The 26,915-nt window shown below is 44.5% G+C and overlaps 2 protein-coding genes across 14 annotated transcripts in view; one reads left to right on the top strand and one right to left on the bottom strand.

The window, feature by feature from the left end:
- Positions 1-109: 109 nt before the first annotated feature.
- On the bottom strand, positions 110-24,912 carry LOC147020470 (thrombin inhibitor hemalin-like). Of its 3 annotated transcripts, none has more exons than XM_085895811.1 (6): positions 24,629-24,912; positions 13,363-13,536; positions 11,277-11,345; positions 10,445-10,618; positions 1,080-1,127; positions 110-985 (listed from the first exon to the last, which is right to left on the bottom strand). In XM_085895811.1, the coding sequence occupies exons 1-6, from the start codon at positions 24,699-24,701 to the stop codon at positions 807-809; spliced, it is 717 nt and encodes a 238-aa protein (XP_085751937.1). In that variant the 5' UTR covers positions 24,702-24,912; the 3' UTR covers positions 110-806. The 3 variants fall into 3 exon arrangements, with proteins under 3 accessions (XP_085751937.1, XP_085751938.1, XP_085751939.1); XM_085895812.1 differs by having other exon boundaries at positions 1,080-1,124; XM_085895813.1 differs by lacking the exon at positions 13,363-13,536 and having other exon boundaries at positions 24,629-24,876.
- Positions 24,913-25,317: 405 nt separating this feature from the next.
- The window catches only part of LOC147020469 (uncharacterized), a 53,164-nt gene continuing 51,566 nt past the window's right edge, over positions 25,318-26,915 (top strand). For 2 of the 11 annotated variants that reach the window (XM_085895824.1, XM_085895822.1), the window contains exon 1: positions 25,368-25,782. The gene's annotated coding sequence lies outside the window, so the exon portion shown is untranslated. Of the gene's footprint in view, positions 25,783-26,915 lie in introns of all 11 variants that reach the window. The other 9 variants (XM_085895814.1, XM_085895817.1, XM_085895818.1 and 6 more) reach the window with 7 other exon arrangements.

The following is a 26,915-nucleotide window of genomic DNA, read 5'->3' as shown; positions in this document are numbered from 1 at the left end:
TGTGTGTGTGTGTGTGTGTGTGTGTGTGTGTGTGTGTGTGTGTGTGTGTGTGTGTGTGTGGTCTCCATGAGCATTAGACCATGTTAAAAACAAACAAGTCACCACGATATATTTAAAAGGAGGCAGAAACAGTCCATTCTTTATTAAAGAGCTTCCATTTCTATAGGAAATGAAAGAAAAGGCAGTTGGAAGAACACTTTAAGTTACCCAATAATCCAGTTACAAATCTTCAAACATAACAATCATTTCTACACCAAGACAAAGCAAAATAAGTAACAAATGCATTACATAATTGGTATTTAGGAAAAAATATTAAATTTTTATTTTCTTCCAAAGATATACATCCATTGGCACGAAGCAATTTATATCCATGGCAAATCAACTCAACCACCTTCCCCTCATCAATCCAAGAACAATTTCAACAATGGTGTGACAATACCAGGTAATCATTTGTAGAAATATTTACTCTGCTAACAATTGTGAGAGAAAAAGGCAGTAATCAAAAACAAGGCTGAAAGAAAAAAAAAACAACAAAATAGAATAGCAAGGCTAAATATAGAAGGCTCGGAGGAAATAAGTTTCAGACGTGGCATGACAGGAAGCCACGAGCAGGTAATCTGGAGCCAATAGGCAGAAAGTTGTTTGGCATTTCAAGAGGAATGTGCATTTGATTAGAATAAACAATGATGCAGAAGTACATTAAAAAACCCCCCAAAAAACCCTGGGAACGGTTGTTGGGTTGGACTGGGAACCCCAACTAAATAAATCATGTGACGGGTAGTTGGAGACGAACAACCTCAATTGGTTCAAAAAGCCATGTTTGGGATGAGAGAGGCGGTGTCATCACTGCGTGGTGGGGACGGCTGTGGACGCACAGTGAAGATGCTGTGACTTCGGACACGGTTACCGTCGAGACGGCGCAACCACATAAACAGCAGCAAAGCAACTATGGCCGCAGCGAGGCCAGCGAAGATGACTCCCAGGGCTAGCAGATAGAGGGGTGGATGTGGTTAGTGGGGTGGGTGGTGGTGACATTGGCATTTTAGATGTGAAGTTGATCTTCTACAGATCGTCCTTACCGTGCACAATGAGGAATTTGCTCATGGAATTGTTCAATGTCGAATCTGCTGCAAGTTCAAAAAGCAAGATTTAAGCATTGATAATTCAAAGTGTCTATTTACTTTCAGCAACAATAGATTTTTTTCTACAATTACTACTACTACTACTACTACTACGAACAAGTTTGTTCTTGTTGTCCCAAGCCAGAAGAGATCGAGTGGTTAAAAAAATTAACTCCAAGAGCAGAATAAGGTCTGTACTTGAGGTACAATTTTTAGAATCCAAAACTTCACTGCCTCATGATAAAACCCAAATTATTATGGGAAAAACAAAATGAAATAAAATTATTGGATTTCCCAATGTATTGTTACGGATCTGGAAACCATACGCATTCAACATACAGATGTCCCAAAAGTCAGTTATGTCGTTATGTTTGTGTGTAGTCAGATCCCCTTCTTTTTGTCGAGTAGGAGAATCAAAGGCGTGCGTTGCAGTTTCTTTTAGTGAGGTTGTTACATCTTTTTTTTTTTTTTTGTATACCTTGGTCGAGGCTCGTATGAGAGCGAACACACAACTCACAGCAAGGAGGCATGAGACAAGAGGGGCGGGAGTGGAAGGGACAAAACAGTGGGGAACAGACATTAGGTGAACTGTGGAAGGGAGAGGGATGGGGATGGGACGGGGAACATGGCGAAGAGAAGATGGACATTTCAGGGACTTTCAGGAAGGAAAGCAGGAGAAATGAAGGAAGTGGGCTTGGGTGGATTATCGAGGGTAGAAAAGATCGAGGATTTGGATGGGGGAAGATAAGAGGTGGTGGTGAACAGCTGTTTTGAAAGCCTGGAGGGAAGAATGGGAAAGAATAGAGTGAGGAAGTTTATTCCAAAGGTGGGAAAAAAGAGGAATGAAAGAGTGAAGATGAGCAGTGATTCGTGATTTTGGTAGTTTTACCAGAAGGGGGTTGTTGGCGGACCTTGAGCGCCCTGTGGAAATGTGGTGGGGACAAATCGCAGAGAGAGCAGGGGGGCAAGGCTGGAGAGGAGTCGGTAGAAGACAGAAAGACCACCGACCAACCTGCGGTGATTGAGTGAGAGGCCCAAAGACTCAGCTTCATTGCGGGAGATGCCGATGATCTTAAATGCCCTGGTTTCGACAGCGTGAAGCCGAGAAAGGTGGGAGGCAGGAGCACCAGCCCAGAGGGGAGAGCAGTACTCCATCAGGCTACGGACAAAAGCTTTGTAAGTGGTCAGGAGCTCAAGAGGGCCGAGGAAGGACTTAGCACGACGGAGGATTCCCAGTCGGCGACTGGCTTTTGAGGCGAGGTTGGAAATGTGACTTTCCCAGGAAAGGTCATGGCAGATAGTGAGACCTAGAAGCTTGAAAGAAAAGACTTCTTCCAGAGGATTGTTGAAAAAGTGGATGGGGGGGTTTTGTAAACGGTCCTTTGAAAGAGACATAGTGAGAGTGTGAGATTTGTCTGGATTGAAAGACATGTTCCACGTGTTGGACCAGTTTGTGATTTTATCCAGATCTGCAGTGAGCGAAGAAGCTGCTGCTTGCCTGTCTGAGGGATGACAGATGGTACGGCAGAGGGTGGAGTCGTCGGCAAAGAGAAATTGAGGATTTTCCAGAGAGTCCGAGAGATCATTGATGAAAACCAGAAAAAGAACAGGGCCCAGAACGCTACCTTGAGGAACTCCAGCCTGCACAGGAAGAGGGGATGAAAGAACTCCATTTAGGGCCACACATCTAACAACCATCCCATCTGCATGACCCCTCAGCCCATCATGATCCACCACCAACGAGCTGCCTTCTCGCACCCTGATGTGCCAAGGCAAGATCTCGCGGTTCCGGTTTCTCAGCTCCCACAAACGTTGTGGCTCTTTCACGACGACCTTTGCAACATTGATACTGTTGCTCATCAAGTATGAACCCGTGTGGAAGAGTGACTGGGGTTTCCCGGCAGGGGCCAAGGCCCCGCCCCGGAAGGGCACCCCATAGGACCCTGTCCAATCAGTCGGAAAGCGAGGTGCGTTTCACCAAGGACCCCTCCTCGTTGAGGAAGGTTAAAAAAAATCCCCGAGCACTCTCTGAGAACAGAGTTTTGGTGGGTTTTTGCTGTTACGAAGGTTGTTACGAAGGGGTGGTAACAGTGGTTGTTACGAGGGCTGTCACGAGGGTTGAGTAGAAGGTCGTCGAGGTGGCGAACGCGTCTGCTAGCCCTCAACAAGGAAGGAAAGAGCAACCCCGACCCCCCTCCGTGGACCCCAGCCATTCACACCCAAGCTCCGCCATGAACCTCGAGTCCCACACGTGCGACTGGGGACCAAACCAGCAACCATTGTCAGGTGCCGCAGCACGGAGTACCCCCTTTCTCCGACGGCCAGGTACCCATCCGAACTCTGACCCCCAGCTTGTCCTTCTCCTCGGCTGCGAGGGTCCAATAAAGAACTCTGGGTTTCTTTTCATTTGTGTGTGTGTCTGCGTGTGGGCCCGTCTGGTAAGTAGAACTGAATGTGTTTTTGGAACATTGTAAATACTGCTTGCATATTCGCGTTAAGTCTTGCCTTTGTCTTTTACTGAAAATAAAACTTGTTAGAAATGTCCCCAGTTTGTTTCCGTCCTTTCTTGAATTGGTCAGGCATGGTTTTATCCCCGGTAATCGGACAATTGAAGCCGGCAGGACTTTGGCGTTTCCGCTCGGCTGCACCAGAACCGGAGTTGGTGGTCGGTAGTTGGAACTCTACCGCAGTCGGTAGAGTGACCCTGTTCGAGCAAGACATGCAGAGGGCGTGGTTTCCCCGGTAGTCGAAATCGCGTAGTTAATTAGGTAAATTGGTTATAGACAAATAGACCCGACGCTACGCGGTTGAAATATTGGCGACCACGGTCGGTTAAACGACCCGCTGGCTGGCGGAGTTATCCGAGCGACAGCCTACAATTCCGGGGAGTTTGGTGGGAGACGACGCAAGCTTTCCCCACCGAGTGGTCGTTCTCGCCACCGACCCCTGGCCCACAACAGTATCAACACCATAAAAGCCTTCCTCAAAAACTACTATTCGCGACATGATAATGTCAACCGTTGCCTTCATTGGAGGTTCTGATCAATTTCATCATCAATGTGGATCTTGTACAAAAGGTGATGAGATTGAGAAAGTGGAGGCCCATGGGATAGAGGTGTTTGTGAAAGAGGACCAGGTGGTAAAAGGTGCAAGACAAGAGGTCTGCCAAATGCATGTGGTGGCAGACCTAAAGCCACAGATGGTATTCCTGGAGGAGATTTGTGTGACAAGGTTGTGGCCTGACAGTCATAACAAGGCATGTCAAATTTGGGGAATTGTCAGTACCTTGGGAAGATAATATAGACAATGTGCACGAGAGGAAGAGAGGAAAGTATGGTGAGCTGGAGGCAGAGTGTCGGGAGAAGGGTTGGTGAGAAGTTGGTGAGAATATTGGCAATTCCTTTTGTGCATTCCTTGCTCAACTTGGAGTGTGTGGAACAGAAAGAAGGAAGATGTGTGAAAGAGTGGCTCAGGTTGCTTTGAATGGCTCACTTTAGAGTTTGAGGAAATTTATAGAAGCAGATCGAACGGTGTAGGTCGACGTTGATTGGGTGGTGGTTTTTCATCCCTAAAAGGGGTCGTGACTGAATGGGGAAGAGAGAGTGAGAGATGCCTGGATGGATGTCAATTTGAGCAGTGTGTTATGAAGCCAATTGGTTGTATGTGTATGTGTGTGTGATTTTTTTTGTGTGTTTTGCTGTTGAGTGGTCCATGTTGTTAGGTTGGGGTTGATGGTTGGTTGCTCCAGTATACATTTGCAGTGCTGTGGATTCTGGGAGTGGAAGCTGTTGTTTTGTCATCACCCTCACCAGAGGAGGGGGTATTGCATTGGGTTCTGTTTGTTACTTGGCAAAAATATTGTTTTTGATAAGTATGTTGATTGCCTCAGTTTGTTTGTGTCTTTCTGTCTGCCTGTCTGTCTGTCTGTCTGTCTGTCCACTTACCTCCAGCCCAAACCGCTCAACCAATCGTACTGAAATTTTCAGAGATTAATGTCACCAACCCTGTGACAGTCATTCAATGAAGTTTTGTAAAATTTGGTCGACCGAAAAGGTCGACAGTCCAATTGGCCAAGTAAGCTCGATTTTCTAAAATCCTAAAATTTCAGTCGATTGACCTGAAATTTGAACAGGATTTCCATAAAAGGTCAGTGAATTAAACCACCTATGACTTTGGAGGTTACCATAGGTCAAAAGGTCAACATAGGCCACAAGGTCAACCTAAAAGAGGCCAAATTTTTTTATTGTTTCTAAAATCCTCAATTTTCATCCGATTGACTTGAAATTTGAAGAGCATTTTCATATCAGATCGTTGAATTCAACGACCAATTAATTTTCTGGTCAAAAGGTCAACAGGCCGAATTTCTAAAATTGATAGATAGGGCCCAAAGCTAAATATACCACTGTATCTCAAAAAGTTGTGGACAAGTTAAGACAAACCAAGGTGGATGAGTTGAATAGGTGACAAGACCAAGCGGATTGGATTTTGGTTCAGATCCAGCCCATCAGTGGGAGACAAAACGTAAACTGTTCCACCTGGTAGAGGTATGCGCTCCACTTTGTGCTGTTTTGCTAAGTTGTCATTCGATGAGTGATTTTTCATTTGTGTGTTTGTTTGTCTATGTTTGTCCACACAGAACATGTGTTTTTCTCAGCAAGATGAAATTTTCACCATCATAGTGACTCCTCATGTAGAATGTTTCAATGACAATTATGACATCATAAGTCCATACTAAAAATAAAAAATTATGACCATCGTAGGTCATTGGTCTAAAACCAATAAAAGCTTGGTGTTGGTTTAGTGGTTTGGGTGGCTGGCTTGGGATCTTAGGGCCCTGAGTTTGAGTCCCGTTTGCCACTGAATTAACACCTGGTGGGGTTGACTCAGCCTGTCATCCTTCTGAGGTTGGTGAAATGAGTACCAGTGTACTGGTAATAGGGGCACAACATCAGTGGCATAGTTGTATTGTATTGTTGGATGTATTGGCACTGCTCCAAGCCTGCATACAACCACAGTGTGGTAATTTTCATCCTGATGAAGCATCACAAACATGGAAGGAAGGTCTCAAGGTGTGGCAGCCATGTTGGAAAAACAGAACAACTTTGGACCTCTATCTCTGAAACCGCACCAAGAAAAAAATTGAAATTTGGTAAGTGGCAAGTACTCCTCATGGGGAATGTGATTTTTTAACGAGATCATAGGTGCCTTCGTTCCATCAAAATTGCATACGTATAACACTAGATCCGATCAGTATGAAAATTTTTGCAGGTCATGTAAGGATAAATTTGTCAACAGAAAATAATGATAATAAAAAAAATATTTGATGACATTCACACACGAGATTTGGCAGCAATGTTGTTTTTTTTTTAATTTAAAAAATAAAAAAAATTCTCTGAAAGGGCTGAACTGATTAGAGGCGAAACCTTTATACATATGACTGTCTATCCATAAACAAAAGGTTCACATGGTTTGACAGCAATATTGTATTTACCTTAAAACCTATATAAAAAAAAATCTCCAAAACAGCTGCACAGATCGAGGGGAAACTTCACACAAATGTTCAAGCCATGGGTGTAAAAATTTGTTAAGTAGTAATTGATAGGTCACATGGTTTGACAGCCATATTGGATTGAAGGAAAATATTAAACAAAATTTTCTCTGAAACTGCTTAAACAATCAAAGTGAAACCATATTTATGATCTCGTAGTGATTGGGAATACATGTTTTAAATTTCCACTAATCAGACACATTGTCCGGCAGCCAGACTTATTTTTGAATGAGGATCACTTAGCTGTGCCTGGATGGGTTTGAGGGTAGAGGAAGAGCGGCTGAAATGTGAATCCTACGCAGGTTCCTCCTGATGACTTCATCTTTGATTTTTTTTTTCTTGTTTTGGCTCCTTCTGATTACTCCAATGCAGGACTGTACCGATTTTGTCTTCCATTTGATTTGAATTGAATATATTTTAATCCCATTCTGAATTCAATTGAATGATGAATAATAATAACTAGAACTGCCACTTTATAACTGCTGGCAGTGATGACCGGGTAACCAGACGTCCGCCTTTCATACAACATGAGATCTACTGCAGATGATGGTTGCACAGTTTCACTTCAATAGGATCAGTGGTTCCAGAGAAAACATTATTTAATATCGATACAAATACAGCCCTACTTCGATACAGCGTGGGACTGACGAGTTCCGAACCGAGTAGCAGAAAGTGTTCAATCTATTTATTACGTATGCAGTGAGCCCTTTTTCCTGGGGACATTGTCAGTATCAATTGAATTGCTATTCCTGCCCCTCAAACACATGCAGGTGCAGCCAAGTGAGCCTTCTGAAAACAAGCTCAAATGAGAATGAGCTAAGATCCTCGTCCTCTTAATGATGACGTCATAAAAACGAATATGACGTCATTGTGATGCATCAGGTTTGCGATAAATTATCTGTGCTAATGCCCGGCTTGATTCCTGCAAACAAAATTCAAACAGCTTGCCTAGATTCGGAGATAATGGTATAGGCGATTTCCATTAGCAGCGATATTATGACGTCAACTTTTTTTCTCAGAAGAATTTCCAAAATCTGAGATGGTAACTGCCAGCGCGAGGGCTTTCTGCATGTACATAGCAAGTTTCACGAAGATCCGATGAAAACTCTGGGTTGTGAAACAAAAAAATGTCAAAATATAGGAATGACGTCATAAAAATTGATATGACATCATAGTGATGAATCATATGTGCGGTAATTAATCTCTGCTAATGCCCTGTTCGATTCCCGCAAACAGAATTCAAAAAGCTTGCCGAGTTTGAGATAATTTTTTAGGTGATTTCCATTAGCGGAGATATTTTGACGTCAACTTTTTTTTGAGGAGGAATTTTCAAAATCGGAGATAGTTACTGTCTGCGCAGGGTATTTTTACATATATATGCCAAGTTTCAGGAAGTTTCGATGAAAACTGGAGGCTGTGAAACAAAAAAGTTCACAAGAAGAAGATGAAGAACAACAACGTGAGTAAGACTTAGAGATCCTCCATGAGGATCTAAAAAAAAATCTAAAAGTTCTCAGATTCAAATAATTAAATAATTCTGACTGCCAAACCGTGTGGCCGATCGGGTTGAAATTTTAAACCGATGTTTCACATATCATTGACAGCGGTTCCAGAGTAAATATTACTTGATATTTCCCCTTCAATCCAACATGGCTGCTAAACCATGGGGCCGATCGAGTTGAAATTTCAACCCTTCATTCCCCATGACTGTTCCATCATAACTCTGAAGTTTCACATTTATTGATGCAGTTGTTCCAGAGTAAACATTAAATAATATTTTCCTTCAATCCAACATGGATGCCAAACCATGGGGCCGATCGAGTTGAAATTTAAACCCTTCATTCCCCATGACTGTTCCATCATAAAACTGAAGTTTCACATTTATTGATTGAGTAGTTCCAGAGTAAACATTTATTAAAATTTTCCCTTCAATCCAATATGGCTGTCAAACGATGTGTCGTACATCATAAGGGGGGGGGGGGGAGAGAGAACTTTTTGTTCGTCATGGAGATACGTGTGGAGTTTCGCCTCGATCTGTTCAGCCGTTTCAGAGAAGAAGACTTTTAAAGTTATTCATTTTCAATCCAATATGGCTGCCGTACCATGTGACCCATTACAACATAAATTTAAATTCTCCCTATAATGGGGAAGTGGATTATGCTTGTTAAGTTTCGTGTTGATCGGACAAGGTGCGTTTTTCTATCCAAGATGGCCTCCAAACCATGTGACTTGTGACATCATAATTTTTACCGTATATGCAGGCATGGGGGCAGATTACAGTTGCCAAGTTTCGCTTCAATAGGTTATGTGGTTCCAGAGAAAACATTATTTAATATAATTCTTGAATCCACCATGGCTGCCAAACCATGTGACCTATCAATTATTCATTAACAAACTTATATCCCCTACGCGTGCAGAATACACTTTTGAAGTTTCCCATGATCTGACCAGCCGTTCTGGAGAAGATGATGTTTGAAGGTTTTAAGGTCAATTCAATATGGCCACCAAACCATGTGGCCTATCAATAAGAAATGACCAAACTTGTAAACGGACGTCATGGGGAATGAGTGTGTAAAGTTTCACCTCAATCTGTCCAGCCGTTCTGGAGAATATTAAAAAATTCAAAACAAGATGGCTGTCGAACCAAGTCACCGATGACGTCACTATAATTTTTTTCTACGGTGAATTTTTGTGTAGATGACGCTCAAGAAATTTCAGATTTTTCCCATGCAGCGTTCTACTTGATATTTTCACCGGGATACCGCTTCACCGATGATGTCACGAAAAATCACCTGTGTTCTCCATGGGGAGTTCATTAAAATGTATGAAGCGAAGATTTTTTTCCATTGCACGGTTTCAGAGATACAGAAGTCCAAAGTTCATCGGTTTTTTTCAAGATGGCGCCCGTACCACATGACCTACGACGTCATAATTATCAATTTAGTATGCTATCAAAAAAGATACATACTATGGTGAAAATTTCATGTCGATCAGACTTAGTGTTCCTGAGAAAATAATTTTTAAAGAGAAAAAGCCCGCAAATTGCCGGCGGAAAAAGAAAAATAACAAATAAACATAACAAAAACAATAGGTTACCCAGTCCATTAGACTGGGTACGCTAATCAGAGAGACGTCATGGGTCAGGTGTCCGATTAAAGTGGGACGCCTTGGTACCCGGTCATCACTGCCAGCAGATATAAAGTGGCAGTTCTAATTATGTCTTATTAATTATGTAACACCCCAGTACACAACTGCCACACAAAAGCAGTCCTGGCAAAGGTCTGCAATCTCCGATTGCTCTTTTTCTTGTTGCAATTTGTGTTCTCGCCGACTTGGGGTTGGGGTACATATGCCCATGATGGCCCACCTCAGGTGACCGTATCAAGGTTGGTGCTGAGGACTTCGACTGAAGACCTGGTCAACAAGGCACACTTGTGGCCCAAGTGTGTTTTGAAATCACTCACGCACACGCACAGGTGGTAGTGACATGTTGCATACATTTAGCTTATTCCCCTTTATACTCACTCGTACTCATCTCGATGCAACTTTAAAATTTTCCTTTTGCAATGCCCATCTCCCACCCTCCTCGACCTCTCCGTTGAAAAACAAAAACATGATCCACAATCAGAGATTGATGTGCATTGAAGATAAAGTATTTGAGGGAGCCAACGAGCAGGCATTAAGTGGTCACAACATCTGACCCTTAAGGTGAAAGATTAAAACAATGAAGGAATGGTGACATCATAAACCTCAAAGATTTACTCATCTATAGTACCGTGGTCAGAAGGTGAGCAGACTGCGTGACAACTCTCACGAGAGACAAAGTTATTCTTGTTGCCGTGACAACCACCATATATGAACAGGCTGCAATTTCTGGTCTCCGGATTGAAGTACCAACGATACATTAATGCACGGCAGGATCCAACTTCCACTGGCTGGGTACATACAGCTGGAATACAAGCAAAAAAAAGCATTGCAAATGTCAAATTATTAAATAAACTAAAAAATTAACCTTTTTGTCTTTATGGCCTGAAACTGGGGACTCAGCATCTATTTTACAAATGGGACACGGAAAGAACAATTCCAATGGCTTGGACATGTCAGAGTGTTCTCGTAGTATTGTACAATAGACCGAGTCTGCTCATGGTATTTTAATATTCCACATTTTTTACGAATAAAAGGATCAGGCGGACTCGAGGGAATTTGGCCACAAAAACCAGTTTGGGTGGTTATACAACCAACAATAGAGTGAGGGACACCAATGTACAAACTCAGTGGAGTTTGTACCAATCCCCACTTCCAACCAGGAACTTTTAACACACCTGTACTTTTTCACACATTTTAAATCAAATAAATTCTCCAAGGAGACTAGTCAGGCCGGAAGGAAGGGTATCGTGAAGGATAAGGGTTTTCTTTACATTTCTAAATTTGCAGAATTGTAATAATCCTCCTCATCTTGTTTTTAATCACCTGCTATGCATCGTTCGCATACAAGATGTGTCAATTTCTCCTCAAAATTTGCTTCAATGAACCTTAAATCACCCGACTCTCGGCACTCAAACGAGCTCGTTTGTAGGTCACATGGTACACCGTCGACGGTAGCTTACCAGGAATGTTCTTCAGTGAAACTTGCTTCTCAAATTGGTCAACGTTGTTTTTCTCACCTCCGCCATCACCTTCAAAGATAATGCAAACAACAATATGGAGAAAGTCTGAAGATCAAATCTTACTCGCATCAAGAAACCATTGTCAACATCCTGGAAATGAATGACAGTCAATAAAGGCAAGAAGGCAAGATACTGAAAAAATTAATGGGATCACTTATGGACTAAAGCAAGAGAAGGAAGCAACAGGAAAATTGCATTCCATGTCATTTCTATTCCTCACTGCACATTGTCCATATAAACCACTCCTCACTTTCTGAGATACTTTGCCACACACCTCTTCACAAATCACCGAATGTTTGTGGTGGATAGTTGACCCAACAATGGCGACACATAAACCTCCATTTCCATCAACATCGATAAACTCGCAACTATCCATTCCAACTCTCCTTTCCTCATTCGTAGGAAAGCTTGCCATCAATTCCACAATTACCGCATGTGACTGCCATTTCCACAGCATCCAATATGGATTCCATCTGGGTTTACTTTCACAAAAGTATGGAGTGTCGGATTTATCCCATCTCGTACACTAGTTTATCCCTTCTGCATCTACGCAATCCATCACGTCTGCATTGGTACACCAAATCCTGTGTTTTACATGAATATACGAGGTCCGTATAAAAAGTAACGGGACTGACTTCACAAAAATTTTATTCCCAAAAATATATTGAAATCACAGCTTGTTTCCTTCAAAATAGTTTCCCTCCAGTCTCACACACTTGTCCACCCTCTTCTTCCACGCTTCGATGTACCCCCGGAAGGCTTCTTCTGGAATTCTCCGGAGCTCTGTCGTCACGGCCCTTTTGATGGCCTCCACATCAGGAAATCGGCTCCCCTTGAGCTCAGGTAATAGGGAAAAAAATCACAAGGGGCCAAGTCTGGCGAATACGGGGGTTGCTCCAGAGTTGGCACATTCCTCTGCGCCAGAAACTGTCGGATGCTCAGGTCACTGAGCAGGGGCGTTGTCATGGTGGAGCACCCAGGCGTTTTTCTCCCACAGATCCCTCCTCTTGTCCCAGACTGATCTCATGAGACGCCGGAGGATCTCCTTGTACACGTATTGATTCACTGTTTGACCCTGTGGTAGAAACTCGAAGTGGACGATGCCCTTGATGTCAAAAAACGCGATGAGCATCACCTTGACCTTCAACTTCGACATCCTTGCTTTCTTTGTCTTGCTGATGCCAGACTTTTCCAATGATGGCTCTGCCGTTTGGTCTCGGGATCGTATTCGAATATCCACGATTCATCGCCAGTAATGACTCTCCCGAGTATGTCTGGATCGTCCTCGAGGCGCTCGATAATGTCATGACAGACAGTGACTCTTTGCTGTTTCTGGTCCTCAGCCAACAGCTTGGGGACCATCTTTGCACACACCTTGCACATTGAGATTTTCAGTGATGATGCTCCAGACAGTGTCCTTGTTGATGGAAAGTTCCTCAGCAATCTTCCGCACCAGGAAGTCGACGATCTGCATACACCACCTGCTTCACACGCTCGATGTTGTCTGCCGTTCTGCTCGTTGAAGGTCTTCCAGACCATGGATCGTCTTCAACCTCCTCCCGTCCCTCTTTGAACTTCTTGTGCCATTCGAATGCACGTGGACGTGACGTCGTTTCTTCCCCGTAGACTTGCTGCAGCATTGCGAAGGATTTGGAAGGTGTTTTGCCAAGCTTGGCAAGAAAATTCAGATTGGCTCTCTGCTCACGACTCATAGCGCGATGACTCAGACTAGACAACGTGTAAAGCACGACCTGTAAAAAAAAAAAAAATCACACAATGAGCGCAGTCAACAATCACCAATCATATATATTGCTGGAATGTTGCGAAAGACTGACGCAACCTGTTCATTCAAGTTGTGTAAGTGGACCACAGCAGGCTCAGTCCCGTTACTTTTTAGACGGACCTCGTATTCAGCTCTTAAGCACTCCAGCACAAACCTTCCAATTATATAACATCATGTTAATAACTACAATTCAGGCACTTTAGAAAAGAGGAAGTGACCAGAGCCAAGAGGGTGCGTACATACCTTCCAACTGCTCAACACAGAAATCCTGACAGTCTTTAATCGTTTGGAAGTTGTTGCCATTCGGTTGGCAACCGCCATATGTAAACTGGGTACATATTCCCAATTTAGGATTGTAATAAAATCGTATGAAACTGGCACGACATGGGCCAGTCTCAGAGGCAAGCATGCAGGCATCTGCAAAGGAAGACTTCACAAATGAGCCAGAGCAAGCATCGATTCATTCGATATGAGGCAACAAAGTACAAGACAATTCAACAAGAAATTAACAAAATAACAAGTACATTTCATGAATGCAGAGGTGAATGTATCAAACCTCTACTTGAGACACCTTTAAATAGTGTTACGAATTTGCGCCAGCCGCGTGCGATCAGCTGCTTTCCACCAATAGCAGCCACGTCACCCACCGGACAGACAATTCAGTCGTGACCCTCCTGGAACCATCGCCAGGAACCAGTCACGAGTGGTTGTTTAACCTCACCACAGCCCAGTCCGCATTCTACCCGCGTAAAATAGGGTCACTCGCCGAATATCGAAATACCTAAGTACTCGCGCGGGTAACCTACCGAGGGGCCGTACCTCGCCGCAGGTCGGCTTGGGACACGAACCGCTTAAGTGGTCCGTTCTGTTCTACAGCGATAACCGAGCAGGTGTTATCGCCAACCTCGACAGATCTGATTCTCCTTACCGGCTGTTTAAAACCCAACCAATTATTCCACGAAGCAAGATGGCATTTTCAATGGGGTATAGAGGACGCAACGAACGGGATACATTTTACAAGCAAGGACATTTATTACAACTAAGCACGTATGTACAAGCAACAAATAGAAAGCGTCACCACTGAATACGAGCAATGTACAAGAAACAAATAGAAAGCGTTACCACCGAATACGAGCAATGTACAGTCACTTACACAGGTCTACTTATAGGGACACGGCGCCACAGCAGTCATACAAACACAAAAGGAAAGACCTCCCCATAGGCAGGGAGGTAGACGGGGTCCGTGGACCTTTATGGCCGTGAGCCTTGGCTGACCGAATAGGCCCACGAGACTGATGCAGGTTACCTGCCCCCCCTCGGTGGTCGGCGGTGACGCCCCGTCCCCACGGAAGGCGCCTGATTCCGGGCCTCCCGCATGGCTGGAAAGCTCTCTCCGGCGCTCCTCGCCCAGACGCGCAGGTTTGCGCCACACAGCCGGCAGAGCTGCGCCTTCAGTCCACGTCTCCGATACGTCGCCCGGACTCGTCACCGGCCCACGCCTCCAACAACAGGTCGCTCCATAGGGCCACCGGGAGACAGGGGAAGAAATCATGCACCACAGGGAGAACGCTGGAGCAAGAACCAAGAAGAAGAGAGAGGCTCCAAGAGGTGGACCAGCACCAACGAGACCAAGAACGAGAGGGAGGGAGAGGGAGGGAGAGAGAGGGAGGGAGAGAGAGAGGGAGCCTCGCGTGCGGTCTGCCTTAAATAGCGCGGGGCTCCGCCCTTCGCTCCACCCCGTTTTCGGCTCCACCTTCTTTCAAAGAGGGGTTCCTCCCCTTTTTCTGCCCCACGCCGTGCATCCACCAATCGGGAGCGAGTCCCTCGCCGCTTCTCGTGCCAGCCTTGGCGCCGCAGAGGGGTGCAAAAACCCACGCACTAGCGCAGGTTTCCTTGTTGGACTTTACCCCGCGTTCTCGGACTCATATATATATATATATATTTTTTTGGGGGCGAAAAGGGCCGTAGCGTGCTGTCGGTCCAAAATAACGATAAAGAAAAACATCATCTCAAAGGGTCGCAGCCTGGCGAACACGAAGAAACCCTCTACACAACGGTGGTGAAAGCTATCTGAACACTCACTTACCGGCATAGCTAATCTAAGGAACCTTTATGGTGTTCTGCGAATTTCCACAGCCGCAACAATAGGATAAAAAGATGTCATCAGTCATTTTTGGGAATCAAAAAGCTTTCACCACATGTGTATGAAAACAACAAACATGATATCCATTTTAGCAATTCATAAATTCAATAGAAATCAAGTTTAAAAAAAAAAAGTTAAAATTAATCAATTTATACAACTTTAGTACTCCCTGCCGCTTCGTGAAACTTGTGGAATTTCACATCCCACTTAAGTTTCCAATTACAAGACATTTGCAATACAATAAATGATACTATATAATAAATACAAAACAAAGAGCACCCAGTAGTTTATCATTCCACAAATGTTAATAATGTAACACACAGGGAAGAGAATAGAGAGGGGGGGAGGGAGGAGGGTTGTGCACAAGCTTTGTTGTGGACCGTTTTTGGCACGAGTGACCCCTATCTTACATTCACGTGACACCAAAAATATACTGCAAAGTGCAAGCTCGTCCAAGTCTGTGTATACCCTTTCCGCCCTCCTTTTTGGGTTCCAAACAACTAACTCAATACGCTTCATGTCTAACGCTGACGATCTTACAGCACATTGTACAAACCACGCAATTATCTCCTGCAGACCAGGCGACGAAGGAATTTTTGTTGGTTTTTAAGAGTCAGGTAAATCATGCCAGTTATAAGAACATGTTCATTACGGCGACTGCTCAGCACTTTCAGGACGAAACAAAAAAATTATATCAATAAAAAACAAAACAAAAAGAAGACATTTAAAAAACAACAAGGACCTCATACTCAACCTCAATTTAATGTCTCCAGTCTCTGACCTTGTCAAAGGGGTGGGGGCACAAAAGGGGAGCACATTTTAAGGTGTGTAGAAACAGTGGTCTGTCAGACAACAGCATATGCCAAACAATGGTTCAGGTTTGAAAGGTTGTTATTTGAGGAAGGGGAAGGGGTGCTGTGGTGGCAAAATAAAAGTACCAACACCCAGGTTCAAAGTCCTTGCAAATAGAGCAATTCAAGACCACAGACCTGTATGTTTTACAACAAATATTCCGGTTGTGAGTCATCAATGACGAACCACTAACAATCAATCCAACGTATCATTACAATTGCATTGTAAAACTGGAAGGGCACTTGGTAGAGCATACACCTCCACCACGTAATGCCTGATCCACAAGAACATATCGGGGCCAAAACATTTTTGAGATATCGTGCTTTGTATCGGTTTCGCCCGATCTCTCAATGGTGAAGAATCACTCAAATAATTCTAGTACTGTAGTCGGATCCGCATCAAGATCTTCACCAAAATCTAATCACTTCGTCCTTGTCACACACCGAAACTGTCCACAACCTTTTGAGATATCCTGCACACAAATAAACAGATGAAGAGACAAACAGACAGAAATGGGTGAAAACAACCTCCTTCATCTTCGGTGGCAGAGGTAACTTGAAGGGGACTTGGTAGAGCGCATACCTCCACCATGTAACGCCTGATCCACGAGAACATATCGGGACCAATACATTGTTGAAATATCATGCTATATATCGTTTTTGGCCTGATCTCTCATTGGTGAAGAATCACTATAAAATTAAGTAATTCTCATATCAAGATCCGGATTCAGATCTTCACCAAAATTGAATCAATTCGTCCTTGTGACAAATCCAACATGTCCACCAAGTTTCATCCGAATCTGTCCACAACGTTTTGAGATATCGTGCAAAACATTAGTTTAGCCCTATCTCTCAATGGTGAAGGTCAGGTCAGGTATGGGAGCATGCACCAGAGCAGCGCGTCACTGCGTCCACTTTCCGCCGGAACTCGAAGGGCCTCCGTCTGGCCATCCCCCAGGCAGATGCCTGGCCAATCCCATCTCCTTGAGATGCTGATAAACCTGCTGCAACCACGAGGCACCTGGTCGGCCAATTGGCCTCCTCCACTCACGAGACTCCCTCGCTGAGAGAATCTGGTGAGCAGGATCAGTGTCAGGAAAACGAGCCACATGTCCGTACAGCCGCAGCTGAGGCTCACGGATTATGCAGGTAACAAATCTCATTTGAGCCTCTCTCAGCAACCGCTCGTTGGACACAAAGTCCGACCAGCGACAGCCGAGGATTCTCCAAAGGGACCTCATAACAAAGGAATTAAGTCTCCGTCTGAGATCCTTCGTCAGAGTCCAAGTCTCGCATCCATAGAGCAAGACTGGAAGTACCAAGGACCTGAAGACTCGGACTCTCGTCCTCCCGCACAGGTACCGGCAGTGCCACACCCCATTATCCAGTGAATCCACGACTCCCCAGGCCCGACCCAGATGTCTATTGACCTCTGACTCACAACCAGCAGAGACATGAATATCACTGCCAAGGTAAGTGAATCGCTCCACGACCTCAACATGCTCACCACAAACAGGCACAGACAGGACAGCAGCATCCAAGATGTCAATGAAAGCCTGGATCTTAGTTTTGACCCAGGAGACCCGTAATCCCAGCGGCTCAGACTCCTCATTCAGCACCTCAAGGGCCCCCAAAAGGATGTCTAAAGTCTCTGCAAAGATGACTGCATCATCTGCGAAATCAAAGTCAGAGATCTCGACATTCCCAAACGAGGCACCGCAGCTTGATCTCTCAGACATCCTCCCGAGAATCCAGTCCATAAAAGTGCTGAAAAGTGTGGGGCCAGTACACAACCCTGACGAACCAAAGCAACAACTGGAAATAAGCCAGAGATGGTACCACCACATCTCACAGCACACTCAGTACCAGAGTAGAGTTCAGACATCATATCGTTCAGTTTTGGTGGCACCCCACGAAGACCAAGAATCCTCCAGAGGGCATCTCGATTCACTGAATCGAACGCTTTACAGAGATCAATATCGGCTTCCAGCAGCCCCTGCGGAAACTCTCGTCTGCATTCGGTGAGGACCCCAAGAGCAAGGATACGGTCAATCATTGACCTCTTTGGTGTAAAGCCTGATTGCCCTGGACGCTGGCGCTCAAGCAGATGGTGGCGAACCCTCTCAATAATTATCCGAGCAAAGACCTTGTGTGGCACTGAGAGCAGCGTCACCCCTCGGTAGTTGTTGCAGTCCTGGCGATCACCCTTCCCTTTCCAGAGAGGGACAACAAGGCCCCTCCTACAGTCAGTTGGAATGATGCCTGTGTTCCAGGCAGAGCACAGAACTGCATGCAACGACACGAGTGCAGCATTTCCACCAGCCTTGAGAAGTTCAGCATGGATGCCACAGATCCCCGGGAGCTTTACCCCATTTCAACTGGTTCACCACAGCCTGTGCTTCCACAAGCGAAAGGTGGACTACAGTTGAATGGAGGGTCAGCAACAGGGATTGTAACACCCCTGACATTCAACTCGACAGCTGTTGGATCAGCATGATACAACCGCTCGAAGTAACCGGCCCAGCGGACCTTCACTTCGGACTCCTCTGTCAAGAGCCTACCACTCTCTGCTCTTACTTCAGTCCTCCGAGGGATGGGCTTGGATGAACGCAATGTGTGAATTCCCCTGTAAGCGGGACGAGAATCACTTGACCACAGGTGATGCTCTACCCCCTCACAGATTCCTCGCAGATAGGCCTCCTTGTCCACCCTTAGCGCACGTACAGTTTTATGCCTCAGCTCCCTGAACAGCTCAGCTCTGCCATTCAGCCTGGCCCTGCGACTCTGGTCAATGGCATCCAGTGTCCCTTGAGACAAAATTCTTCTTTGCCCTGCGGTGAGTTCCAAGACATCCACCGGCAACATCAGGGACGGTGGTCTTGAAGGTACTCCACAACTCTTCAGGACCTCCCAAAGCACCAACACCCCCCAAATCTCCACTCAGCTTGTTCACAAACTCCTCAGCTTCCCTCTCATCCTTGAGTTTACCAACATCCAGCCGAGGCTGGGATGGTACCATTCTCCAGGATTTAAGGTGCAGCTTTAGAGTTGCTACAACAAGCCAGTGGTCAGTATTGAGGAACTGAGCACTCCGGTAGACCCTGCAGTTCTGGATCATCCTCCAGTAACCATCAACGAGGACATGGTCAATCTCCTTTGCCACACCACCAGCGTTGGAATACCAAGTCCAGCGATGAGCTTGTGGGCGCTGAAACCATGAACCGACCACCCCAAGTCCATGACTTCTTGCAAAGTCAAGGAACTTAGTGCTATTCTGGTTCATAGTTCCTGACCCATGGGGACCAACACATGTCTCCAACACATCAACCAACACAAGTTGATGCAATGAAATCCCCCAAGACTAGAAGTGTATCTCGTCTGAGGCACTGATCAACCACAGACTCGAGCGGGGCGTAGAATGCATCCTTCACGGTGAGATCACTTGCCTCAGTCGGAGCATAAACAGAGACCAGGGAAATGACACCGAAGGAGTGACGAATCCTTAATCTCATAATACGCTCGCTGACCGGTATTACCTCAATTATCATTGGAGTCAGCTTATTGGACACAACTACAGCACCTCCTTGGGTATGGTAACCATCAGAGTGACCAGACCAATCGTAGGTATAACCACCCACCATGATCTTGCCGAAATCCGGTCTCCAATCCTCAGAGAGTGCTGCAATACCGACGTCCAAACGCTTGAGCTCAGATGATAACAGAGACAGGTGATCATCCTCTCTTAGGAATAGGACATTTCACAATTATGATAGGATAATTAATCCTTACTATAATTCAGACTGGTGTTTGTTTGTTGTGCTGCTACTCTCACAGTTCTGGGCCGATTCCATGCAGACTTGCTACATTGGATCAGCATAACCCCAATTAGTGTATGAGTGTTTTTATATTTGCGATGGAGGGGAGGGTGGGAGGGGTGGGAGGGACACAAATTCTCTATGTAAATGTGTGTCATGTAGCGCCCCCTCCAGGTGGGGGGGAGTATTACAAGTCTTCATTCGCAGTGCAGCATTCCTGTACCCACATTTTCCAGTGCAGTCAGGGATTTTGAAGTACAAACAGTTGGTATGTTTTGGCTTTCAGCATGTAACCCCTGGTTAGTTTTTATTTATATTGTTTTTTTTTCAGGAATGACTGAGGGCAGCTGACAGTTGCCTATACACCACCCAAATAAAGGTATGTCAGAAAAACGTTTTGCCTGCATGGAACAAGGTCGCCCATAGGGCAGATACTGTGCTATTGCTAATAATAAATAACACCTCCTTCCAATGAGGCTCGTCAACATGAAGATGGTTCCAAATCAACACAAATCAGAAGTCCTTTATGAAATCAATGGGGATGGAGGTGTGGGAAGGGAAATGCATCGGAAAAGGTGAACCAAGTATGTAAGCAAAGGCAGCTGGAATCAGAATATGGAAATAAATTAAAATAAATTTTAAAACGTATGAACATTGAAAGATTACAATTCACAAAGTTAATGATCTAACTTCTGATATTTGCATCAAGAAGTTACATTCTCCCCTCAGGGGCAATCACAACAAAATAAATACTTTAACTGTAAAGATCATCAACAACAACTGTATTACACACAGTCTTTATAACTGGTAACCACACAATGCTAGGCCAGGTGGACCCTTCCCATTCTTACAATACCACCTGTCTCACTCCTCTCTGCACTACAAAAATATTGTATACAAACACAAAGATAAGTTGACGTGACAACAGAACACTATCAGATTGCAATTTTAGACATTAAAAAAATTTATATACATTTATACATACTGTATATAATCATAACCAGAGAGTTGGTGTCAAAGCCACCCAATGCTCGCCTGTTTATACATTTATCATTTTTAAAAGACTAGTCGAATAATATTTTTTATAAAGCATTGCAGTGAAGTCTGATCAAAATAATTTTAAAAGCAATATATGTATTTGTATATTGTAATCAGTAAAAAAATAGTGTGGTAGATAAAAACATTAGAAAGGAAATAACTTGCACCAAAAACTAACATTTTCACGCTCACGCTGATGCTGACGCTCACGCCGGGGGTATCGCAATAGCTCTCTGTTCTTCGAACAGGCGAGCAAAAAACGAACTACAGGAGAAAATATACAAAGGTCAAGGAGCTTGGTGGTATTTTAAGTCCTCAAATAAAGTACACAAAAGAAGCAGTTGATTCTTGCGTGATACCAAGTATGGAGAAAGAACGACAAGGATTTTCGGTTACGTGGATGAAAATAAGCACGAATATCATGGAACATTCAAAACAAAATCAAATCGAAGAAAAAAAAAACAAACAAAACAAAACAGGTTTAACAACAACGGCACTTGGTGGAGCGCATACCTCCTCCAGGCTGAACAATTACTGCAGAGTTCATAAAACATGATACCCCCACGCAGTGTTTACATCGACACTGTACTTCAACTTTCATAAAATAATGATCTTAAAGAACTTAGGAATAAAAAAAAAACATTCCAGAAGTTCAGCACTATTGAAGTTCAGCACTCACACATTCCGCATACGCTGGCCATAAGTTGTAGGTAAGTTATGCAATCGTTGACACACGTTACTTGTAAGTTACTCATAAGTCGAAACACGTCGAAGTAATGTTTAGCATACCCAAAACTTATTTCTAACCTATGAGTAACGTACTTTGAACCTATATGTAACGTATCTCCAACGCATATTGACGTCCACATAACTTACTGAACGTGTTTCTAACTTACAGCTACCGTATAATGGCGTATTGGCAGCGTTTAGGGGAATTGGTATATACAAATTGGCTTCACAGGAGGAACCCGTCAGTGTTCCAGACTCCATGGTTTATTTTTTTTTTCTTTTTCTTCGATATGACGGTGATGTTGACACTTCGATTTCTAGTGCGGTTATGATTTAAATCGTTGAGCGTCAGCCTTTTAATAGGCTACGCCACGTCATCCTCGGCGATACTCTGCCGCGCTATGCATAAGTTAGACTATCGTTGGGCATAGGTTGTAAATGCCGACAACACGCGAAGCATTCGTTGATATAAAGTTATCGAAACGTTCTGTGCATGTTACGCATACGTCCAAAACTGGAAAAAAAAACCATCAATAGTTCAGCGTACACCAGCATTTTACATACATTTTTATACGTTGCCATACACTGGCTAAAACGTCAAGGTGTGACAGGGCCCTTAGCGAATGTAAAAAGTGAAAACAGAAATTGAATTGAAGTTCAAATAAATGTGAGGCCGCTCGAAGCAAAAAACAGCTTTAGTACATTCTCTTGAGAAAATACTTTCCCACGTCGTAAAACATCATGTTGAAAGCATCCATGTACAATCCTTATGTAATCCAACAGTTTATAACATCAAGCATGTGGTGAAATGCACAACTTCTGTGAAAAAAATTCATTTAGACATCTTTATTAGAAGAAAACTGGCATGGCCTTGCATATATTTGAGGTCTGACCTGCAACTCCATCAGCTTGGCTCGAACTTAAACATGAATAACTCGACCATTATAAATACAGGTCATATATATAAATGCAGATATCAGTAAGGAAAGCGAAAAAAAACATTTTGAGCGCTTTATCATTAAGAAATCGTTGCGGCCTGTTCCAAGTCAAGGTGAGGTTGAGCAAGCCAAAAACACATGGCGCCTTCAGAACCCAGCTTGGTAACCCAGGATACACCTTAAGACTTCAGAGAGCGAGGTAGCAGAGTATCGCCTGATAAAGGATATAATTAAACAAGGCCATGAAATCATCTTCAAAAGGGGTGTTCTAATGAACCCAAACACCCAGTTTCACTCATGCACTTCCTTGGAGTTCCCTTAGTGTGCATGCAAACTTTCAGGCTGATAGGTTTCATGGTTTTGGAGTTAAGGAGCATGCATGCATTTCACACAGTTGTTCTGTCTGTCGATAGAATCGGCCCCACTGGTAGCAACCCCAACATATTGCAGACCGTTGGAATCCTCCTGTCCATCTGCACATAGTGCAGGTGCCTTTGCTAGTGCAATATAACGTCGAGTTATCTGCAACGAGGAAAAAAAATGAAGTATTTCTCAATCGCATCACTTGTAAGAGGGATAGGGCTGGACCCAAGATGCTGCCTTGGAACCCTTCAGCCTCAGCTGAGAGGGCAGATGAAAACATTCCTTTGAGAAACCAATGTTGACTACGAGAGTGGAGGAACTCGGAAACACAAGGTATTAAAGTGCCTTTGTATGTCACACAGGTAGCAAGCTTAACAAGTAAACCAGGGTTCCAGAATGCGTCCAATGCCCAAGAAACATTTTGAGATCCACCAATGGGCCACGTCATGCCCGTGTTACACCAATCCCAGAAACCATCACCTATCCACACACTAGCTACGCACAAGTTCTGCCAATATCCTCATACTCCATCTCCAAGTCATCCAGATGTCTACCAAATCCAAATTTAAAACCTATCCACCCCCTCTGCTGCCACTACCTTCCCAGGGACACCATTCCATACACTATTCACTCTCCAACCAAAAGATCCCCCTCCCTTAAAACTGTCCTCACTCCCATGTTCTTTACCCTCAAGCTTTATTAGCCCCTGGTTCTATCATTGTCTACCACGTTGAAAAATTCCACTCCACCCATCTCGGTCCACACCCTTCATCAGATCCTCACACAATCACCTCCTTTTTTAATGTATAGAGTCCTGTCTCCTTCAACTGCCTAGTCTAACTCAGCCCTGGAATCAATGTCGTCGCTCTACGCCGAACCATCTCGACTGCACCGACATCCTTCCTCAGATGTGGTGACAAAAACTGGACACAATACTCCAGATGAGGCCTCACTAAATTCCTTTACAGTGTTGGCGCAACCTCCTGACAAGTCAGTTGGCTACCTGACAGGTCACTCAACAAGCCCTCACCTTGGCAAACAACCTCCTCAGTAGCACATCACTGCTTCATATTACTCCAATAAACTTGTTGAACATGACCTCCCTTTCGTTAACCCACGCTTACTACCTTTAAATTAACACCGCCCCACACCTGCCTTCGTGATCGACACAAACCCTCTCGGTCTTTCCCAATAGCATATTATTCTTCTTCTTCCTATTCCTCTTCTAATCGCATGTTCTTCTTCTTCTTCCTATTCCTCTTCTAATCGCATCTTCTTCTTCTTCTTCTTCTTCTTCTTCTTCTTCTTCGACTGGCATCTTCTTCTTCCTCTTCTAATCGCATCTTCTTCTTCCTCTTCTAATCGCATCTTCTTCTTCCTCTTCGAAGAGCATCTTCTTCTTCCTCTTCTAAAGCATATTCTTCTTCCTCTTTCTCTTCTTCTTCTTATTCTTCCCAAACGTCGTTTCCCTCATCTCACTTTTGCTTCAAGCCATTTGAAGCGGACAAAGCCTTGACCATTCAATCAGACAAAACGAGCAGAACTCGGGCCGCTCGATGCACGAACAGGGCCCCACGCACGAAGGGCCTAACAACACACTTCTTCACAACCAGGTAAACGGGAGTGACGTACCTGGCAAGGAGCTGTGCGAAAAATGAAGGAGCATGAAGAATACATTCAGTGCGAAGAACCCACACGCTGCCATGGTGGCCGAAAGGAAAAAGCAAGGAAAGGGGAATTCGAGAGAGAAAGAGAAAATAAGCTTTTAAAAGCACAAAGGCAGGAGCTGCTGCGAAGTACGTTGTCGGATGCACCAACTCAGCGACGCGGAAGCGGGTACCGCGTCGACGTAAACAATCTTCTTCTTCTTCTTCTTCTTCTTCTTCTTCTTCTTCTTCTTCTTCTTCCTCATGTCTAATATCTTCGGAAGAAGAACCACCATTGACTGTTCGACTGCATTTCGCCCCAGAGGTTCAACATTTTGTGATGTTGGTTTTGATTGTTTAAAAATTTTATCAAATGTACATACAATACAGAACTTCGGCGTTACATTTTCTGTTACGAAAGAAAGGAAGTCTAATTCTCGTTTCACAAAAATCACATTTATACACCGCACAAGATTTTTCGTTTTTTTTTTTTCACTCGCTGCTCTCGCAGAGTGAGGGGCACTTGATTAATCTGACGTGCACAAGTGTTGTTGGTTCGATTTTTGACATTTCACGCTTCATGCAGTACACCCCCCCCCCATAGCGCCTCCGGTGCATTGTGGGTAAGGTGAACCTCCTTATAAATCCATTGTCGGGGGAAGAATGTGTCAAATGGACGACAAAGACATTATAGAAGACTTCATTGTACCTTTTCCATTGATTAAAATGATACCGAAGATTTAGACCTGGGATCATGTCTGACAGCATCTGACAGAGCAGCTAGTGAGTGCACTGACCAAAAAGCCGGCTAATGTTGGTGTTGGTTCGATGTTTTGAATCATAATTCGTTGTTCAACTTTTGGGGATTGATGAACTACTTTGGCGGGTCACGTGATGCACCGCCCCTCACGTGGCGGTTCCCGCTTCTTGCCGCCATTTTCCTAACGATGTCGCGGCGTTCGGCCCTAGGTAAGGCCCGTGACTGGTCTGCGCGACACTGAAACCCCTTGTAAACCCGATCTCCATCCCGACTAGCAAACCCCGAGCAGACCTTTCCATCCGCAGCGGGAGATCCTCTCCTGAGACGAGAAACCGGGGCCTGTGTGCACCTCAGAGCCTGAGGCCTGTTTCACAGCCGAGGTTCGTGATTTAAATTATTCTTGTTTTACACACTTTCTGTCCTTATTTCTTAAAACAAATACGGGTAAATTCATTTGGGATGTTTTAAAGGCCTAGTTTTGCAATGTTTTTATTTTATTTTAAAAATCGCTTCAGTTTATTGTTGTTTCACCTCATTGGGAGCACCGCGGTGTAATGATGGTTCATGTCGATCAAATCCATGACTCAGACTTTCCAATAAATTCCTCTCAGGGAGTACAGTTAATTAATTATCTGTCGAACGTTCATTGATTCCTTGTGGCACGGCAAGTTAACCATGTCGACATCATTCTGTGGTTCTTCGCTTATTCTCATATTCTGAGACGATGAATGACCATGCCACGTTTCTCTCCACATTGTAACATTCTTTCAGGTTTATGTATAATGAGAGCTCTCACGACGGATAATTGTTTGCTCTTGCATTTATATAGAGTACGCACACACGCACACGCACGCACACGCACGCACACACATGCACACACACACACGCACACGCACGCACACACACACACACATACACGCACAAACACATACACACGCACACACACACACGCACAAACGCACGCACAAACACACGCACAAACACACGCACAAACACACGCACAAACACACGCACAAACGCACGCACAAACGCACGCACAAACGCACGCACAAACGCACGCACAAACGCACGCACAAACACACGCACAAACACACGCACAAACACACGCACAAACACACGCACAAACACACGCACAAACACACGCACACACACACGCACACACACACGCACAAACACACGCACAAACACACGCACAAACACACGCATGCAAACACACGCATGCCTACACACATATACACACACACATGCGTGCATACACACACACACACGCACACACACACACGCATGCATACACACACACGCATGCATACACACACGCACACACATGCACACACACGCATGCATACGCACACACATGCACACACACGCATGCATACGCACACACATGCACACACACATGCACACACACGCATGCATACACACACACGCACACACATGCACACACACGTATGCATACACACACACGCACACACACACACACACACACGCACACACACACATACACGCATGCATA

This window comes from Eptatretus burgeri, chromosome 9, assembly GCF_056783735.1.
Source record: "Eptatretus burgeri isolate ZD-2024b chromosome 9, Ebu_testis_v1, whole genome shotgun sequence".
NCBI classification, from domain to species: domain Eukaryota; kingdom Metazoa; phylum Chordata; class Myxini; order Myxiniformes; family Myxinidae; genus Eptatretus; species Eptatretus burgeri.
Note: the sequence above shows the minus strand (reverse complement) of the source record. Positions and strands in the feature narration are given on the sequence as shown.